An 18,603-nucleotide genomic window follows, 5' to 3' on the forward strand; every position below is an offset into this window, starting at 1 on the left:
GTATTAATATTATGTCCTACAAGTAAACAGACTTTCACGAGTAGGATTAACATAAAAATAAATAAAAGAAAAAGTATGAAAAAGTATGTTGGATACTCAAGGAGGCAGTTTTATGGAGTAAAAAGCATCTAGCAATTCATCACTTTGAAGAACAACAATCTGGAAATCAGATGACTTGGTGTCATAGGTATTTTGTTTTGCTTCTCAATGTTGTTACAAAATAACATTGCGAAGTGAAGCCTTCATAAAATCAGAGTGAAGTGATCATAAACATTCTTAGTATTTTGTTAAAAATGTAATAAAAGAGAAGTCTTAGTTGTAAATAGAACAATCATAAAACAAAAATGGGATTTTTGTATTATTATTAATTTGTAAAACTGTTATGTCCTGTAAGCAAACAGGATTCAGAACAAAGGTTAACTCTCACAAATAATATAGGTTAGTGATCTTAATATAAGAAATAAAGGGATATGGTATAAGATACATTCGATATTAACAGAAATGGTTTTAATGTTTAAAAAGAATGCAATTAAATGAGTTTTGTTTTAAAGACTAGTCTACTCATATAAAAAAATATAATCCATCAGGTTTTGTGGTCTGACCCCCCCCCCCCTCCATGACACCGGGTCTCAACTTTAGAGGTGAAAAACTCTTTTAACATTCTCAGTTTCTTGGCACTGGAAAAGTCCAATTCAAACACTGAAGTAAAAGTAATAATCAATTGGAAGCAAGTCTAATGCATGCTAGGTGAGAAAAACTCCATTCTGGTTCTCTGTTGTTGTTGTTTTTTTGTAAAAAATAAAAAAAAATTAAATTAAAAAAAAAATAATATTAGAATAACACAACTGGCTTTCATTTGACCAGCATCACATACTACTTGCCAACAGCATGTACTCTCTTTCTCAGAAGAGAAGTTATGTTGATAGTACACCTTTTAAAATTAACTGAAAGTGAACTACACTGTCAAATTTACACCAACAACAAAGCATTATCTTGTTTTTGAAATGATCTCTTATCAGTACTAGAAGTGTTGCTTCACAAAGGTTGATCCATTGTTCAGATTGTTAAAGCAAATCCACTTTTCACTGTAAGTAGCAATTTGTTTGGTCCTGAGGACTAGCACATAGTTCTCTACAGACAATGCAATGGTGAGTTTGTTAAAATGTCAAGTTGTGTGGAACTTCAAAACGGCATCTGTTGACTTTCACAAGATGGTGAAGATGGCGACAACTCACAGTTTTCGTTCAAGTATGATGTTTAGTTAGCAATATATGGGTGTTTGGAGGCAGGACTCCAAATCTTCAATGACTTCTAAAGTGCAGAGTTGAGTGGAAAAAGATTAGTCCTTTATTCTAGATGAGATTAGTCTTCAAAAGAAGTGCTGCTCTTCATAGCATTCTCATCTTTCACTTTGCATCTATTGGCCTACTTTGGTTGCAATAAGCTCAAGTTCAAACTTCTCAAACCAAATGGCAATAAGAATTCAAAGTTTAGTTTACTCATGCTATACATTTTGAACAATAAGCTTAACATCATATAAGCATTAGATATAAATGCTGCATATCATTTAGCAAATTTGGAAGAGATTCTATACAAGATTCATATTTTATTACTATGTTAAAGCAACTAAACAGTTACTCCGTGTTAACAAACTGAAGTTTTGATATTTGGATAAGTTGATGGCTAATAAATCGTTTAGTTTCAGAATGCAAAGTCTATGGTATGAACTGCAAAGTAAAATATGAGATCCAGAAAAAAGATATGTGTAGTGCCTTTCCTTATACATTTATAGCATCAGCGTGATTATCCCAAATAGCTGTTTGGACATTTTCAGTGGACAGACTTAATATCAGCAAGAGCAAACCGGCTGCTTTTCAGTATCTCATACTGAAAGCACATTGTAAACTACTAAATTGTTTTTTAATTTTTCAGGAAATGACAATATATACTAGAACATTAATTATAAAACTTTAATTAATACCTTCCTATATTTCAGCAATGTTACACTGATCACAAAAATCAATGATATGTGCACACAGGCACTACTAACACTAAGCAAATGAGACTGAAGAAAGCAACAGAAGTCAGGTATAGACTCCTAAATGGTGCCCCCCCCCCCTCAGTGGGCTAAATTGGGTAGTCTTGGCTGTTAGACTGACGATCTTAAAATGTATGCTTTCCAAATTTGGGGAAGTCTCATGCACCCAAATTTGTTGAGATTTGGAAAGTTTTTCAAAGCTGAGGCAGATTTGATGAATAGTCTTTCATACTTGTATTTGTTGCAGTGTAATAGAGTGGCCTTCTTACAGTGTATCCTGTGGTAGGTGTCCAACACATGGTCAGCAAGTCTTGAGTGGCTGTATTGATGGAACCGATTCCATCAATACAGCCATCAATACACAAGGAGTACATCATGTACTTTGTGTTCGGATATCCTGGTATTGGCTGTCCTTCCTGTCTGGTCATAGTAGGACAGTTTGCAACTGCAAGAGACCAGGTAGGTCTAGGGGATGTGGCTGGTCTTTGGTAGAGCAGATAAGAGATGCCTATTTCTTATTTGGTCTGTAACTGGTTATAAGGTCATATTTCCTTAGGATTTTTTGTTAATTTTTCAGATGTGCCCCAGATATATGGAATGGTGATAGATTTGGAGTAATCTCTGCTTTGGGGGGGGGGAGGGGTTTGCGTTACATGGTTTTTAACATTTTTTGGATTTTTTTGGGATTGTAGCAATTGGCTAAGAAAGTGTTAAGGATATGGTCAAGTTCATTAGTTGGGGCACTGTTATCCAAACTGATTAATTTTGCCCTGTAATATACGGTTTTTATAATTCCATATTATTGGAAGGGGGGGGGGGAGTGACTGTTGGTGAATGTATCTATCTGTATGTGTAGATTTTCTGTAAATGGAGAATGCCAAGGATCCATCAGGTGTGCGTGTAATTAGAGTATCTAAGAATGAGAGACCATTGTTCTCCTTTTTCAAGGTAAACTGGATCCTGGAGTATTGATTGGAAGTTACAAAGACTAAAATCTTATAACTCTAGAATCCCCCCACCCCCGCCCCACAGATATATGGACTACCAAAAATCTATAAACAAAATGAGCCAATTCCATTCCATTGTGGATGGCATTGATTCACCCACACACAAATTAGTCAAACATTTAGCCAAGTGCTAACACAAATACAAGACACCTTCACACACATAAAACTCAGCCCACTTTAAAGTCAGAATAGAAAACATCAGACTCCAACACACTGACATAATAGTCAGTTTTGATGTCTCCTCCTTATTCACATGAAAAACCAATCAAAGATACTTAGACCTCATCCAAGCCATATTTCCTTCCAATATCATCTGCCTCAGCTCTGAAAAACTTTCCAGATCTCAACAACTTTTGGTGCATGAGACTGTCCCAAATTTGGGAAGCATACATTTTAAGATCATCAGCCCAACAGCTAAGATAACCCAATTTAGCCCATTAGGGGCACATTTAGGACTCCAGGCCTGACTTCTGTTGCCTTTATTCACCCTCATTTACTCAGTGTTAGTGCATGAGTGGACATATCACCGTTTTTTGTGATCTCTGATAATGGCAATATAACATTGCCAAAATATACAAATGTATTAATTAAATTTTATAATTAATATTCTAGTATATGTTTTCATTTCCTGAGATATTACAAGCTATGTATAACCAACATATAAGCTTATCTACAAGAAAAAATACTAAATTTCCTATAGTTCAGTTTAGCCTATGAAAAATTATATTGCTTGATTTCCTTATAAATTTAGAAGAAACATACAAGATTTATATTTGATTCCAAGCTAAAGTGAACAATCAAAAAATCAGTTTAAATTATATATATATATATATATATCCCCCCCCCATATTTGTAACGTAGAGAAATGGTTTTGGTAACAGAACACCAGATTTAAGAGAATACATTGCTTTGTAACTTCTAGAGTATTATAAGACAGCAAACAAGCTAAAAGAAGGCATTTATAACAAAAATTTTTATTCTACTGCTACAGTACAAATTAAGTACAAATTTCATAGATCATTCAATTACAGAAAAGAGATCTAAGCAGAACAGTGAATAGGTTGGTCAAGAAGTTTGAGAATATTGGTACTGTGACTGACAATAAGAAAGGCACTATGAAAAACCAATGCATTTGTTAATGAATAAGTTATGTGAAGGCTTTTAAAATCTACCTTTAACAAAACTTAACTACGTCGTCAACAGCCTATTAAAATATTTCCACATTAGAGTCAAATACATCACATGTTAGAGTTGATTTTTATGGTCCAGTTCTGCAATTTTTGCAAGAAAAATCCTGCTGTTCTTGGAAACATCTGGTTACTAGTAAAAGCACATTTAATCATCATGATTACAGTAGCAAGCAGAAGATTAAAACATGGGCTACTAAAAATCCCAACACATCAATAAAGGTACTCTTACGTCAACATAGAAATCAGTATAATATAATGTTCTCAGCTACAGGAATCATTGGACTATTTTTTTATTTTTTACAGTAATACTCAAACATTATCAGCATTGGTTTAACATGGCTGAAATTATAACTAAAGAAATTAAGACTATAAGGTCAGCATATTACACCTATCAACTGTGTGACTTTTTTTTTTTTTATCTTGTTTATGTTTTTTACAGGATGAAAAATAAATCTGAGTTTCTGGGAGGGAAGAAACTTTGCTACCTCTGTGCGAGATGAGCTAACACACTTTCAGCTGAAAAATCCTAATGAAGATTCCTTGAGTCAGGAACATTATTAGCAAGCCCAGTCTTCTAGATAGCATGAATGGTTTTCATTTCATGAAACATCCTAGCAGTGGGGTGTAGTTCAACACAGAAACACACACACACACACACACACACACACACACACACACACACACACACACACACACACCCTCTGTCCAAAAAGAAACCGAACTTTTGATAGAAAATAAAACACAGGCCAATTATAATTATTTCAATCAACATACTCTCCCTCAGCTTTGATACGCCGTTTGGCACGGTCAATTAATTTGTTAAATCAGTTTTTTATATCAGTTTTTGGGATACTGTTGGGGGTTACTGCTGCTTGAATGTTTTCAATAGTGTCGTATCGCTTTCCTTTCATTGGCAAATGAAGTCAGGGGAAGAGAAAGAAGTCACAGGGTGCTAAATCAGGTGAATAAGGTGAGTGATCCAACACACAAACTTGGATTTTGCTCAAAAACTGTCTCACAATGTTTGAACGATGAGACGGTGCATTATCATGGCAAAAGTGACCAAGTGCCTGCATCACGATATTCATGCCGTATGCAACGAATTCTCAATATCAATCGCTTCAAAACTTCGAGATAAAACTCACCATTGACCATTTGGCCAGATGAAATGAATTCTTTGTGGATAATGCACTTGGAATCGTAGAAACAAATTAGCACTGTCTTTACTTTTGACTTCTCCAAGCGACTTTTTTTCAGGTGCCCCTCTTCTGGTGGTCTACACTCAGCACTCTGGCACTTTGTTTCGGGCTCATACTCAAAACACAATGATTCGTCACTAGTAATGATCGTTTCCAGAAATTTTGAGTCTCCTTATGAGAGGTTTTAACGAAGTCCTTGCAGTGTTCAATTCGATACATTTTTGGTTGTCGGTCAATTGTGGGGAACAAATCGCAAATTCAATTTACAAAGGCCCAAACTCTCAGTCAAAATATTGTGCACAGTTGATTTTGCAATCCCAATTTATCTTCAATCAATCTCATGGACGATTTTGGGTTTTCTTTAATGAAATCACACACTTTTTGGATGTTAACTTCGCTCAGTCCAATTTTTGGATGGCATGGCTTTTCGTCGTCCTCAAGCGTCTCACGACCACTTTGAAATCGCTTAAGCCACTCATAAACTTAAGCATTCATCACTGTATGTTGTTTTTGAAGCATTTCATGCGTTTCGGTAAACTTTTACCAAGTTTAACACAAAAGTCAATTGCAGCTCTCTGTTTGAAACTCATTTTCCGACCGTTTGTCAAAACACACTGTCACTCTTGGCACTATAACTCAGCTTCTAATGAAAAAAATGTCGTAAACAGTTGTCACAACACTAATGAAGGCTGCCGCTTTTGACAACAAAAAGATACAACAGGTGACGCCACTAGTTTCTTTTTGGACAGAGGGCACACACACACACACACACACACACACACACACACACACACACACACACACACACACACACACACACAATCGGGTCTCTTTTTATGCGATAGATACATTCTGCAGGAAACTGCAAATAAAAAATCGCACAAAAAAGACCTAACTTACGTTGAAAAATTAGGGATATGTTCCATTCTAAAACAGCATAAAACCGAAACAATGAATTAAAATAAACCTAAAATCGCATAAAAAAGATTATAAAAATTCAAGAAAATAAGAATGCCTAAGTTTGTTTTAAAGCTTTATTCATTTAATTTTATTGAAAAATAACGGCCGTACGGTTAGCCTAGTGGCTATGCGCCTCGCAGCCATATGCCTGGGGAAGGAATGTGTATGTTGGAGAACCAACATACACATTCCTTTGTATGTTGGTTTTCCACATACAAAGGAATGTGGAGAACCAACCAGGGCTTCTGAACTAATGTCCAATCCTCACCTTCTCGTGGTGCACCCTGTTAGGTATCTACCTAGATACTGAACAAACAAGGATGGACTGGAAATTTGGGATTTAGGTGACAAAATTGTATTCTTATTAGCTTAAACCAAAATTTCAAATGATGGTAGCACCTGACAGAATTCCATGCCGGCTGGGGTGTCACTGGTTAAACAAGGCCCCCGTTGTTTTCACCAGGGAACCAGGGCAAACAGCAAAAAGTCAGCTATTGGAACAAATCCTAAAACTTACCTCAACTCAATATCACCAGAGTTCAAAGATCGGCACTATTAACACAAGAAGCCTGAATGGCAAAGAAATGGAGCTAGCTGAGGAATTGGAATAAGTACCAGATCAACATCATAGGTGGGGGTGACAGAAACAAAAAAGACAAAAACTGATGAGATCTTTCTGAGCAATAAATACAAAATGCTATATTCAGGCAATGACAATCAAGGAAAAGAAGGAGTGGCTATAATATTCAACACTAAATATGAGGCTAATCTTCTTGAATGGCAGGCAATATCAAGTAGAGTGAAGTGGGCAAATATCAGAATGGGGAATTGGACAATGAGACTTATTTGTTCCTATGGTCCCACAGAAGGTTCTACTAAGGTAGAAGTGGAGGAATTTTTTGAGGCTTTAGAGAAAGCAACTGACACAATGAAAAAGGAGAAGTTGGTCCTTGTTGGGGATCTAAATAGCAGAGTAGGAAATGATTGTCAGACATACAAAAATATTTTGAGAAAATTTGGAGAAAAAGGCAAAGCTAATAATAATGGCAAATACCTGTTGGATTTCTGCTCAGGACATGAACAGGTTATTACTAACACCATGTTCCAACATAAAAATGTGCACAAATTCACATGGAGAGAAGAGGCAAGGAATAAGAAAAGTCTCACTGACTGTTATTGTTGACAGTGATGTTTTCCCACTGGTGCAGAACACCAGTGTGTACAGAGGATTTGAAATTGGAAGTGATTACCATTTAGTCTTGAGCAGGATAAAATCGAATTTCATATTGAAAAGAAGAACATGTAAGAAAGTTTGAAAGCGAATAAAAGTTGAGCAGCTCTCAGATGTGAACTGTAGACTAAAATACACAAATATTATTAAAAAAAAAAAAAATGAAAGAGTTTGAGAGCAGGAACCAAACTTTGGAGATTCAGTGGCAAGCCCTGAAGAAAACACTGACTGATTCAGCCATAGAGGCATGTGGTGAAGTTGTCTGTAAGGATAGAAAAATCAGAACTCCATGATGGATACAGGAAGTTAAAGAAGCAGTGAAGGAAAAGAAGAAAGCATATTGAAAGTTCCAGGGAAATAAGTCAGCTTGTGCTCTTAGAGAATACAGAGACAAATGTAAGAAAACTAAACACTGTGTAAAACTGGCTAAACAAAAGTCATAGGAGGACTTTGGCAAGAACATAGAAAATAATTATCAAGAAGATGGCAAGATATTCTGGAGGTTGTTGAAAAAGCTCAGAAATGTAGGAAAGAGTGCTGTAAAAGGAATTAGAGATGATAAAGGTGATACGAAAACAGAAGAAAAAGATATCCTCGAAGTAGGGAGTAATAACTTTGAAAAACTGCTAAATGAAACAAGCAGTGATGACAGCACAGTGGTAAAAAACACTGACCAGGTATGCAATCAGGAATACATATCCATACTTGAAGTAAAAAAAGTCATCAAAGGCTTGAAATGTGGAAAGGCAGCAGAAGTAGATGATATTCGATCAGAAATGCTCAAGTATGGAGGTATAAAGGCTGTCCAGTGGCTGCACTGCATAGTTCAGAGGGATGAATTTCAGATGATTGGAGTAGAGCTCTCATAGTACCCATACACAAAAAGAGAAATAAAACTGAATGTAAAAATTACAGAGGCATTTCCCTACTGAGTGTTTCTGGTAAAATTTATGCACGTAACTTGAGAAATGGTTGAGAAGGATTGTGGATGGAAAACTTCGTGAAGAACAAGCTGGGTTCAGACCAAATAGAGGCTATCAGGATCAGATTTTCACTTTACGACAGATAGTTGACAAATTATGGGAATATAACAAAGATCTGTATTAAAGTTTTGTGTACCTGGAAAAGGCATATGACAAGGTGCAAAGAGAGAAGTTCTTCCAAATGCTATAGTTATATGGTGTTAATGGGGCATTATATCAAGCAATACTTAGTCTTTATTTGAGTTGTAAGTCAGCAGTTAGAATTGAAGGAAGTACAGGAAGATGGTTTAATGTTAAATCTGGTGTGAGACAAGGAGGTACATTATCCACTATGTTATTCATTATCTATATGGATCACATTATGAAGGAAAGTGGTATTTAACCTGATATCAAAATTAGAGATGTTAATGTGAGCTGTTTGCTTTATGCAGATGATGTTATACTTCTAAATAAATCCACTACAAATCTGCAAGATTCCCTAGCTAAAGTGAATAACTGTTGTAATAGATATGGTATGAAGGTCAGCATTAAAAAGATTAAGTTTAATTTTTTTATTATTATTATTACATAACAGCTCCAGGGAGTCCAAAGACTCATCAAGAGGCAGGTACCTACTCTACAACTCTCCGTCTTCACCACTCCATCAGCCGCAACAATCTTTATCATCTACACCAATGATATCTACTGCCCACCACCACTAATATTTTCGAAAACAAACATCCATGCCCATGGCGGGATTCGAACTTGCAGCCTTTTGGCTGGAGAGCAGATACGCTAACTCTTTTTCCTGCCAATTTGGCAGAGAACACTTGTTTTGCTAATCTTTCCTCTCCTATTCAGTTTAAGTGACCATACAACCTCAGATTAGTGACAGATTCCTGGATGCTAACAATGTCAAGTTCTTTCCTAATATCCTAATTTTTAATATGATATTGCCACTGATGCCATCTATTCATGCCCCTAATCTTTCTCTGGACTTATTTTCTCGCAAAATTAAAATTTTTCTTTAAAATATGAGTGGTCGCATTAATTTTTTCACTACTATATATGGGTATCTTCAAATTCACAATCATATTTACTAACTACTCAGCAAATTATGGAATATTAATGAATATTATATGCATTCTAAAATTCATTTGAATAACAAAAAATACATGCATTTTTAAATAATGATTTATTTTATAATTTCAAAGAGATGTTTCAAACAATTACCGCTCTAAGCTTCTTTTTTGTGGAATATCTGGACTATTGGCAAATGTTGGATTAGATGGCTGAACTAGAGAGGGGAAAAATGATAATATTTATCCTAATTTTTTGTAGCTCACATTACATTCTATACAACTTCAAGGTTATAAATCATTATATTCAGGTGCCCTAAATCTGGAAATTAGAAGTTGAACAAGCATAAACAGTGGATATTATGGATTATAATAAATTTAACATATTACTGAATAAAATATAATCAGTGAAATTTTCGGTCTAGGTTACTTTCAAAAAATATAGTTTAAGGCAGCTGTTGGTTTATAGAATATTCTTTTGTCAAATAAGTATGTAAAGCCAAGACATTATAAAAAATGAACATGAAAGCTCTTAGATAACCACTCATTCTAAAATCATTCACATTATTTATTTCACAAGGAAATAAATGACTGGAAGTATCATTTTCATTTTATGGCATATACAGGATGATCAAAATTAAAAGAATCTTTGTTTAAGGCCTTGTGGAATGCCATCCAGTGATCCAAATGCTGAGAAACTTTACAGGAATATACAGTATGCCATACAGAAGCAACATGTGAGAAAGAAAAAAAAAGTAGTTCTGAAATTCACCACCAGGAGGCATAAACACCAAATGTGTGAAATTTTCATATCATGCAACTCAGCAGGTGCCAGGAGAGTTTAAAAGGATGGATACAGGATTTTTCTCTTCATTTTGGCTGTTGATACTATTGTTAATACTACACAATGATGGCACTAACCTGCCCCAATGTGCATTGCTAGTGAAGCTGTACTACCTAAACAACTGCAATGCTGTCACTGTACTCTGCAAATTCATTACCTGAACAAATGTTGATGAGGTCCACTATCTCCATGTGCCTTGCAATGAATAATTGTTATAAATACTCATTTTGTGTTTCTTCCATAACTTCCAGATTGCATACCTTATCTCTTGATTCATCCATTTTACACCCACTCTATTTACCCTCTTGACCCTTGGAATACACTCTGATATTGCCTCCACCAAATAGTTCTTGAGTATGGCCCAAGCAGCATTGATATCCTTTCCATCCAGTTCCTCTTTCCAATTTATTATCGCAAGCTGTTTCCTGAGCTTTTCGTAATTACCAGTCTTATAATTCCACATATATCCCTTTCTAACAGACGTCCTCGAATGACTGGTCACCCTGCACGTGATTACCTCGTGGTCACTCTCACCAACTGGTGGAAGATTTGACACCTCATTTATAATAACATCATCTGATAAGATGATCAAATCCAACTCTTGATCCTCGTGTACCCTCCGTTACGTGCTGCCTAAGGTAATTATCTTTCAAAAACTCCAAAAATTCATTTTCTTTATCCCCAGATGCAGTCTCTTGCTTCCAGTCTATATTACCATAATTAAAGTCGCCCATAATGATAACTCATTTCTTGCTAGCTAGGCCAATTTGCCTATACATTTCCTTCTCATTACCCTCCATATTACCAGGTCTATAGCAACACCCAACTAAATATTTCATCCTGTTTACTTCTACCTCACACCATACCGCCTCAAAATCGTGACCACTATTTGCACCTTGCAATTCCACTTAGATGGGCACAACTCATCTGCTACCATTAACAGTACTCCTCCTCCCTTTCATCCCTGTCTATCTTTACGAAAAATATCATATCCGTTCATCTCTATTCCTGTCAGGATGTCATCGTCATCTAACCACGTCTCATTTATACCAACAATTTTGGGGCGAACAGACTCGAGCAAAGCAACGATTTCATTCCCTTTATTTTGAATACTTCTAGCATTAGTGAATAAACATAAGAAATCATTATTGCTTCTACAAGTCCTAAGAACGTCACTCCTATGATGTGACTCTTCCCCAGTTACTTCCTCTATATTACCACCAATTCTACAACTTTCTTCACATTTATTCATGCTAATTGAATGTACAATAAAAGTTAACATTAAGCAAACAAGTTATTTCAGGCTCTATACTTCTACAGCGAAATATGCTTGGAATTATAAATAATCTTCCTAGTTTAACAATTCTCTCTTAAACAACATGTCTAAGGTAATACTTGAGCCATCACTTAGTCATACACAGAGCAAACTTACACATGCTATACAATACGCAGGCTTAGCTAATAAACAATATTAAGATTTCATCTTATATTAAGGCTATCCTATCTCATACAACTGAGGAAGTTAATTCACAAAGGTTAGCTAAATTCCTTTAGTCCTGAAGTAATACTAACATTAAAACTTTAGAGAGATCTCTGTCACAATTTCCGCTCCTAGTAAAATATAATAAAATAGACCTTACTTGGCTTATAGTTGCCTAGTCCACATTAGTAGATTCTTTAAATCATTATCCTCTGTTACGTTCTGATCTTGGCTACGCACACACGCACGCACCTTTTTCTGAGATCGATGAGGCACTTCCTATTGCTGAGAACGCCAGGAAACTTAGCGGCAGGAAATTCGGAACTGACTTTCTTCAATAGTCAAATGAGTTATCTCGCACCTCGGGCATCTGTTGGCTGGAACATGTGTCCCCGGCCTTAAATCAGCATGACATTCTCGAACCTGGAACCGGAGCAGAACTTGGGTGAAGGCAAAGTTATCCTGCCACGAACATCGAACTGAATCTCTCTTCCTATGTGGCCATCTACCAGACGATGACTGACCTCTACTATGGCTAACGAAAAACGCGCGACGACAACGAACCATGGCAAGAACCACTTCCGACAATGGTTACGATCTCGATGATGACCCCCTGCTTTCTCAATGTCTCCCCCTTTTATCTTGCTCAATCGAACTTAGATCCTGCTATGATTTTATTACCCTGGGTATTCATAGAGATCTATTCCCCCCCCCCCCACAGTTTGGTCACTGCGTTGAGGCAGGAAACCCCGTACATTCTTGACCTTCGTGAGTGCGGTAGCCTAAGGTCATATACTTAATCCCTCCTGGTCTGGGATATCTCTTTGTTTTAACAATATATTGTTACATTTCATTCAGACATTTTTTTTTCTTTGTCTTTTGATCTTTTTGAACAGAAAAATTAAAGTTAAATATTAACAAAAATTATAAGTATATTAGCTAATTTGAATTCCTAAGTAAAATCGGTATAGAAGAATTTTTTTTCTAAAATCCTTCTATACAAGATTTTACACTGTGACAATCTTGGAATATTGGAATATTCATTTATTGCTCAGCTTCAAATCAAGATTACATCCATCCTACTCTTTCATTTATCTACCTCTAATCTCCCTAAAGACAACATCCTTTTTCAGGAAAAACATCAAGAGATTCCTACTTTTTCCTAAACCTCTTGTATGGCCCTGATATACTACAGGTTTTGCAACCTTATATGTGTGTGGGGGGGGGGAGACTGATATAAAACAGAACTGCAGAATATAAGAAAAAAGAAAACTGAAATTAATTAACAGAGAATATATCAAAAATCTTATGAGAAAATAAAAGTGACAAAAAATAAAATGTACTACAAAAAAAAAAGCTTAAATGAAAAATTTTTTTTTTTTTAAATGAAATATGTGAGTATAATTATGCAAGTAATCCAAGCCTACAACAGAAAGAAATAAAAATCTTAAGGAAGCAAGAAAACAGAATATCTTAGAATGGCAACAGGTAAATCAAACTAAAAGATAGCACAATGGACACTGAAAATATAAGAAAACAAGATCAAGAATATGTAAATATTCAAACAGATAAAAAAGTTTTACTCTTTATTGATAAATCCTGCCATACTTGATTCTATAGGTCTTTGTATTCATCATCAAATTCCTCACTATGTACACCCAAGGTGCGTACAGAATAATATGGTGCTACACAATTAAGTTTAAATTATTATTAATCTTCCATCAACAGTTTTCCTCCAAATTAGTCTAACTTGTCAATGCTCCAATATGTCAGATCTTATATTTCTGTCTTCTACGGTACTTCTGACTGCATCAATCTGCCAAGATTTGGTCTTCCTTGGGCTCTTTTTCCTGACATCTTGGCAAACATCTGTCAGATGTTTGCCAAGATATCAGGAAACAAACCTACATTTCCTTTTGCTTCTGTTTAAGAAATCACCACACTAGATTAGCTCTGCTCATTTATTTCTAAATGCTAACATTGTCAAGTTCATTCCTAATGACAGTGATCATAAGGTCTTGACCTGGGAGGTGGCTAAAGGTGCAGAATTTTCGATTATGACAGGGTATATGTGGAATTACCGTGCTGGCAAGTATGGCAAACTTAGGAGATTGCTTGGTTCAGTGCCATGGCATGTAAAACTGCAAGGGCTGGATGTTGATAGAGCATGAGAAGTGGTCAAGGAGCATTTACAAGAGGTTATGGCTGATTATATACCTAGGGGTCTAAATAGTAAAACAAGTAGGGGTTAAATGGATGAATAACACCATTAAGCTTGAGCTGCAAAAAAATAAACAACCGTGGAGGGAATTTAAAGAGAAAGGTGACCTGCAGGCACATGAACAGTATAAAGCACAGGCCAGAAGGGTAACAAGTGTGGTAAGAAAAGCAAAAGCGGATTATGAAAGGAAACTAGCTATGCAAGCAAAAGAGAATTCCAAACAGTTCTTTAAATATGTTGCAAGCAAAAAAAAAACAGCAGAATGATTTTAAGGAATGCCGATGGCAAGGAGGTCACTGAATCAGTCGATATAGTGGAATTACTGAGTGAGTATATCATCCAGGTGGTGACACTGAAAGAATGAAGGAATCATTAGTTTATATGGGAATTGTGATGAATGAAGTGGAGGTGAATAGTCTATTACAGAACCTTAATGTGAATACATCTGTGGGATTGGATGGTATACTGGCATAGGTCTTACGTGAAGCGGCTAAAGAATTATCAGTGCCCTTGACCATGTTGTTTAATCTGAGTCTCGGGTCTGGTTTAATCCCGAAGGTGTGGAAAGAGGGGAAAATAGTTCCACTGCATAAAGGAGGATCCAAGACTACTGTTGCAAATTACTGACCGATCAGCATATCAGGAGGAGTTGTTGTCAAGGTCTTGGAGAAAGTAGTCAAGGGAAAAATACAGGAATGGATTGATGAAAATGAGATACTGTACAGGGGGACAGCATGGCTTTGTGAAGGGTAGATCATGCCTCAGTAACTTGCTCAAGTTTTATAACACAGTGATGGCTGAACTGGATAAGGGTAATGAGTTTACAGTGATACTGCTGGACCTGGCTAAGGCCTTTGACAGGATACCACATGGAATTCTAATCCGTAAACTACAACATATGGGAATGGATATAGGGTTGGTGAGATGGATAGGAGGGTGGTTGGTTGGTGGAGAGATATCAGAGAGTAGTTTATTCGGGAGTAAAATCCAAAAGATGGCCTGTGACTAGTGGTGTGCTGCAGGGTTCTGTTCTTGGACCACTGCTGTTTAATTTGTTCATTAATGATATAGGGAAGGATCTAAGAGGAACTGTTCATTTGTTCACTGATGATGCAAAGTTGGGTAGGGCAATAGTGAATGTAGAAGATGTCAAAATCTTGCAGGATCATTTGGATAGATTGGAGTTCTGGGCTAAGGAGAATAAATGTCAATTTAATGTGCCAAAATGTAAGGTTATGCATTTTGGGGTGAAAAGATTAGCAGCAGTATATCACATTGATGGAACTGTACTCCAGGAGATTGACGAGGCCAGGGATTTGGGAGTTGGTGAATAGGGAGATGAAGTTTAGGGGCACATTACAAAAGTGGCTAAATCAGCTCATCAAATCAAATCACTTGGTTGCTGAAAAATACTTTGACGAGCAGAGAAAAGCAAGTTATTGTTCCTCTGTACCGAGCCTTGATAAGACCTCATCTCGACTACTGTGTCCAGATTTGGTCACCTAGGTTTCTGCTTAATGGGGAGGAGGTGGAGAGGATCAGAGGCAAGTGACCAAAATGATAGCAGGTATATGGAATGAACCTTATGAGAACAGGTTGAAGATTTGTGGGTTGCAGAAATTGGTTGATAGGTGAAAAGGGGAGATATGATTGAGACATTCAAATTGCTGAAGGGTTTCTATAGGATTAATTCAGAGGATATTTTTGAGATCAGGACTGGTGGTGTGAGAACTAGGGGACATCTATGGAAGCTGGGCAAGAGTATGGTTAGCAAGGGTGTTAGAGCTGGGTTCTTTACTTTTAGAGTGGTAAATGAGTGGAATAAGCTGCCAGAGTCTGTTGTGGGTGCTATGACAGTGAATGAGTTCAAGGTAAGGTATGATAGATACTGTGAGAATGTCGAATAGTTGTGTGGACATGATGTTTAGGGCCTCCCTCGATGAGTCTAAGGACTCCCTGGAGTTAATATAATTTAATTTACCCGTAATAATAGTAATAATAATATCTTTATTTTTTTGCGTGATTCTGCCATCTGTTGATGTCATCTATTAATGTCATCTATTTATTTCCCTCATTTCTATTCATTTTCTCAGAAATCTCAAATCTTCTGGTTTCTAGTCTTTGATCAATTCCAGAACCCAACTCTTAGATCTAAGTTTTCATTTGAAGTCCTGTATTTTACTTGTTCTATAAATCCTGTATTAAGAAGTTGAAAAGTCATGTTCCTGCCTATTTTCATAGTTTTGGTCTTTTTTTCATGCCAAATTCATTATAAGAATTATTCCATTTAGAGAAAGAATTCTGTAAACTTACACAGATTTGTTTAGGAATATAACGTTATCTACATAAAGTAATGAGCTAATTTTCATATGATCAATATTCAGAAAGATGAAGAATAAAAGTGGAGATAGGATAGTGTAGTTACATCTTACACTCAAGTTTACATCAGACCATCTTCCTATACTTCCTTCAATTCTAACTGCTGACTTAAAACTTTAAAATAGACTATATATTGCCTAATATAATATTCCATTCATCATATATAATTGTAGCATTTTTAAAGTTTTTTTGTCATTTTGTTGCATGCTTTTTATAAATCTATGACACTTAAGTACGGATATTTCCTACATTCCCATAACTTCTCAACTATCTACCTATCGTAAAGTGTAAATCTGATCATAACAATCCTATTTGTTCTGAACCTAGCTTGTTCTTCTCTAAGTTTCTCTTTTACAATTTTTATCAACCTCTTCTTATGTGTACTTGCATGAATCTTACCAGGAACACTCAGTAGAGAAATTCCTCTATAATTTCTCACATTCAGTTTCATTTTTCTCTTTATAAATGGGAACTATGAGCTCTACTCCAAATAACAGAAATTCAACCTGACCAAGCCTTCTGAATTATACAGCATAGCTACTGCAAAACTTTTATACCTCCATACTTGAGCATTCTTAGTTTAATATCATCCTTTCAAGGAATTTGTCTTTTCATATTTCAGGCTTCTGATAGCCACCTCCACTTCAAGAACTTCCTTTTGAATATATCCCACCATAGTTCAGGTCATTGCTTATCTAATGAAATAATCTTTCAAAGTAATTACTCCAGACTTCCAGAATATCTTTATCTTCAGTATTTATATCAATTTTATTATATAACTATTCTTACAGTACTCATTCCTTCATTTCTAAGCTTTTTCAATACCCTCAAGAACATTTTGCTACCTTCATGATATTTGTCTTCTATATTTTTACCAATGCGTTTTACTGACTTTTGTTTAGCTACTTTTACACAGGGTTTAGCTTACTTACATTTTTCTCTGTATTTTTTCAAGGCTGCTGCTGACTTACTTAGGCACTATCAATATATATTCTTCATTTCCAGGACTGCCTCTTTAATTTCTTGTGTCTACTTTGAAGTTCAGATTACCTATCCTTGCAAACAAAGTCATTACATGCCTCCCATGATGAATCAATGTTTGCTTCAGCATTTGCCACTGAGACTCCAAGGTTTGGTTCTTATTTTCAAACTCATTAATTTTTTCTTGAGTTCTCCTTTTAAAGCCTCTTGACTTTAATTCTCTTAAAATTTTCTTACATATTTTTCTTTTCTATGTGATATTCTATATCCTGCTCAAAACTAAATGATGATCAGATCCTATTTCAAATCCCTTTGCATACTTTTGTATCCTGAACTAGAATGATGATGATATCACTATCAACAATGACTTAGTCAATGAGATTTCTTATTTCTTGTGTCTTCTCTTCATGTGAATTTGTGCACAATTTTATGTTGAAATGCTAGTGATGATTAGTATGTGTGTCCTGAACCGAAATTCAAAGGTACTTACCATCCTTATCAGCTCTGTTTTTTTTTTCTTTTTCTCCAAATATTTCTAAATGTCTGGGATTCGTTTCCCATCCTGCTTTCACTAATGACTCAAAAATTCCTCCCCTCCTTCCTTAAGATAACCTTCTGAGGGATTATAGGCACCAATAAGTCCCACTGTTCATTTCCTCCATTCTGAAATTTGGCCACATAACTCTACTTGAAACTACTTGCCAATCCAGAAGTTTATCTTGGTGTTTTATGGTTTCTACTCCTTCCTTTCACTGTCATTACTGCTTGAATATAACATCTGATATGTATAGCAGAATACTACCACTTATTCTTTGCCTCTGTAACATTATCCATACGGTACTTCTCTAGTTATTCTGAAAAACTTCTTTTCCAAAAATAGACACCATACTTCTTATATTTATGGTGCCTGTCTCCAATTCTGTTGAAAGTGTGTTCTAGCAGCTGACTTTTCATTCACCCTGGTTTTCTAATTAAAGTAATGCAGAGCCTTGTTTAACTGAACAACACCCCAGCTGGCATCCTATCTTTGCT

At 35.9% G+C, this 18,603-nt stretch overlaps 1 protein-coding gene across 1 annotated transcript in view; it reads right to left on the bottom strand.

The window, feature by feature from the left end:
• Mrgn1 (Mahogunin ring finger 1) overlaps window positions 1-18,603 on the bottom strand; it is a 122,493-nt gene that overhangs the window by 49,569 nt on the left and 54,321 nt on the right. Inside the window, exon 10 of the mRNA XM_090413751.1 lies at window positions 9,821-9,884. Coding sequence (XP_090269877.1) covers window positions 9,821-9,884 — 64 coding nt within the window. The remainder of the gene's footprint in view (window positions 1-9,820; window positions 9,885-18,603) is intronic.

The sequence above is a fragment of the Typopeltis vanoorti genome, chromosome 24 (assembly GCF_054136105.1).
Source record: "Typopeltis vanoorti isolate ZY-2024b chromosome 24, IOZ_Tvanoo_1.0, whole genome shotgun sequence".
NCBI lineage: Eukaryota > Metazoa > Arthropoda > Arachnida > Uropygi > Thelyphonidae > Typopeltis > Typopeltis vanoorti.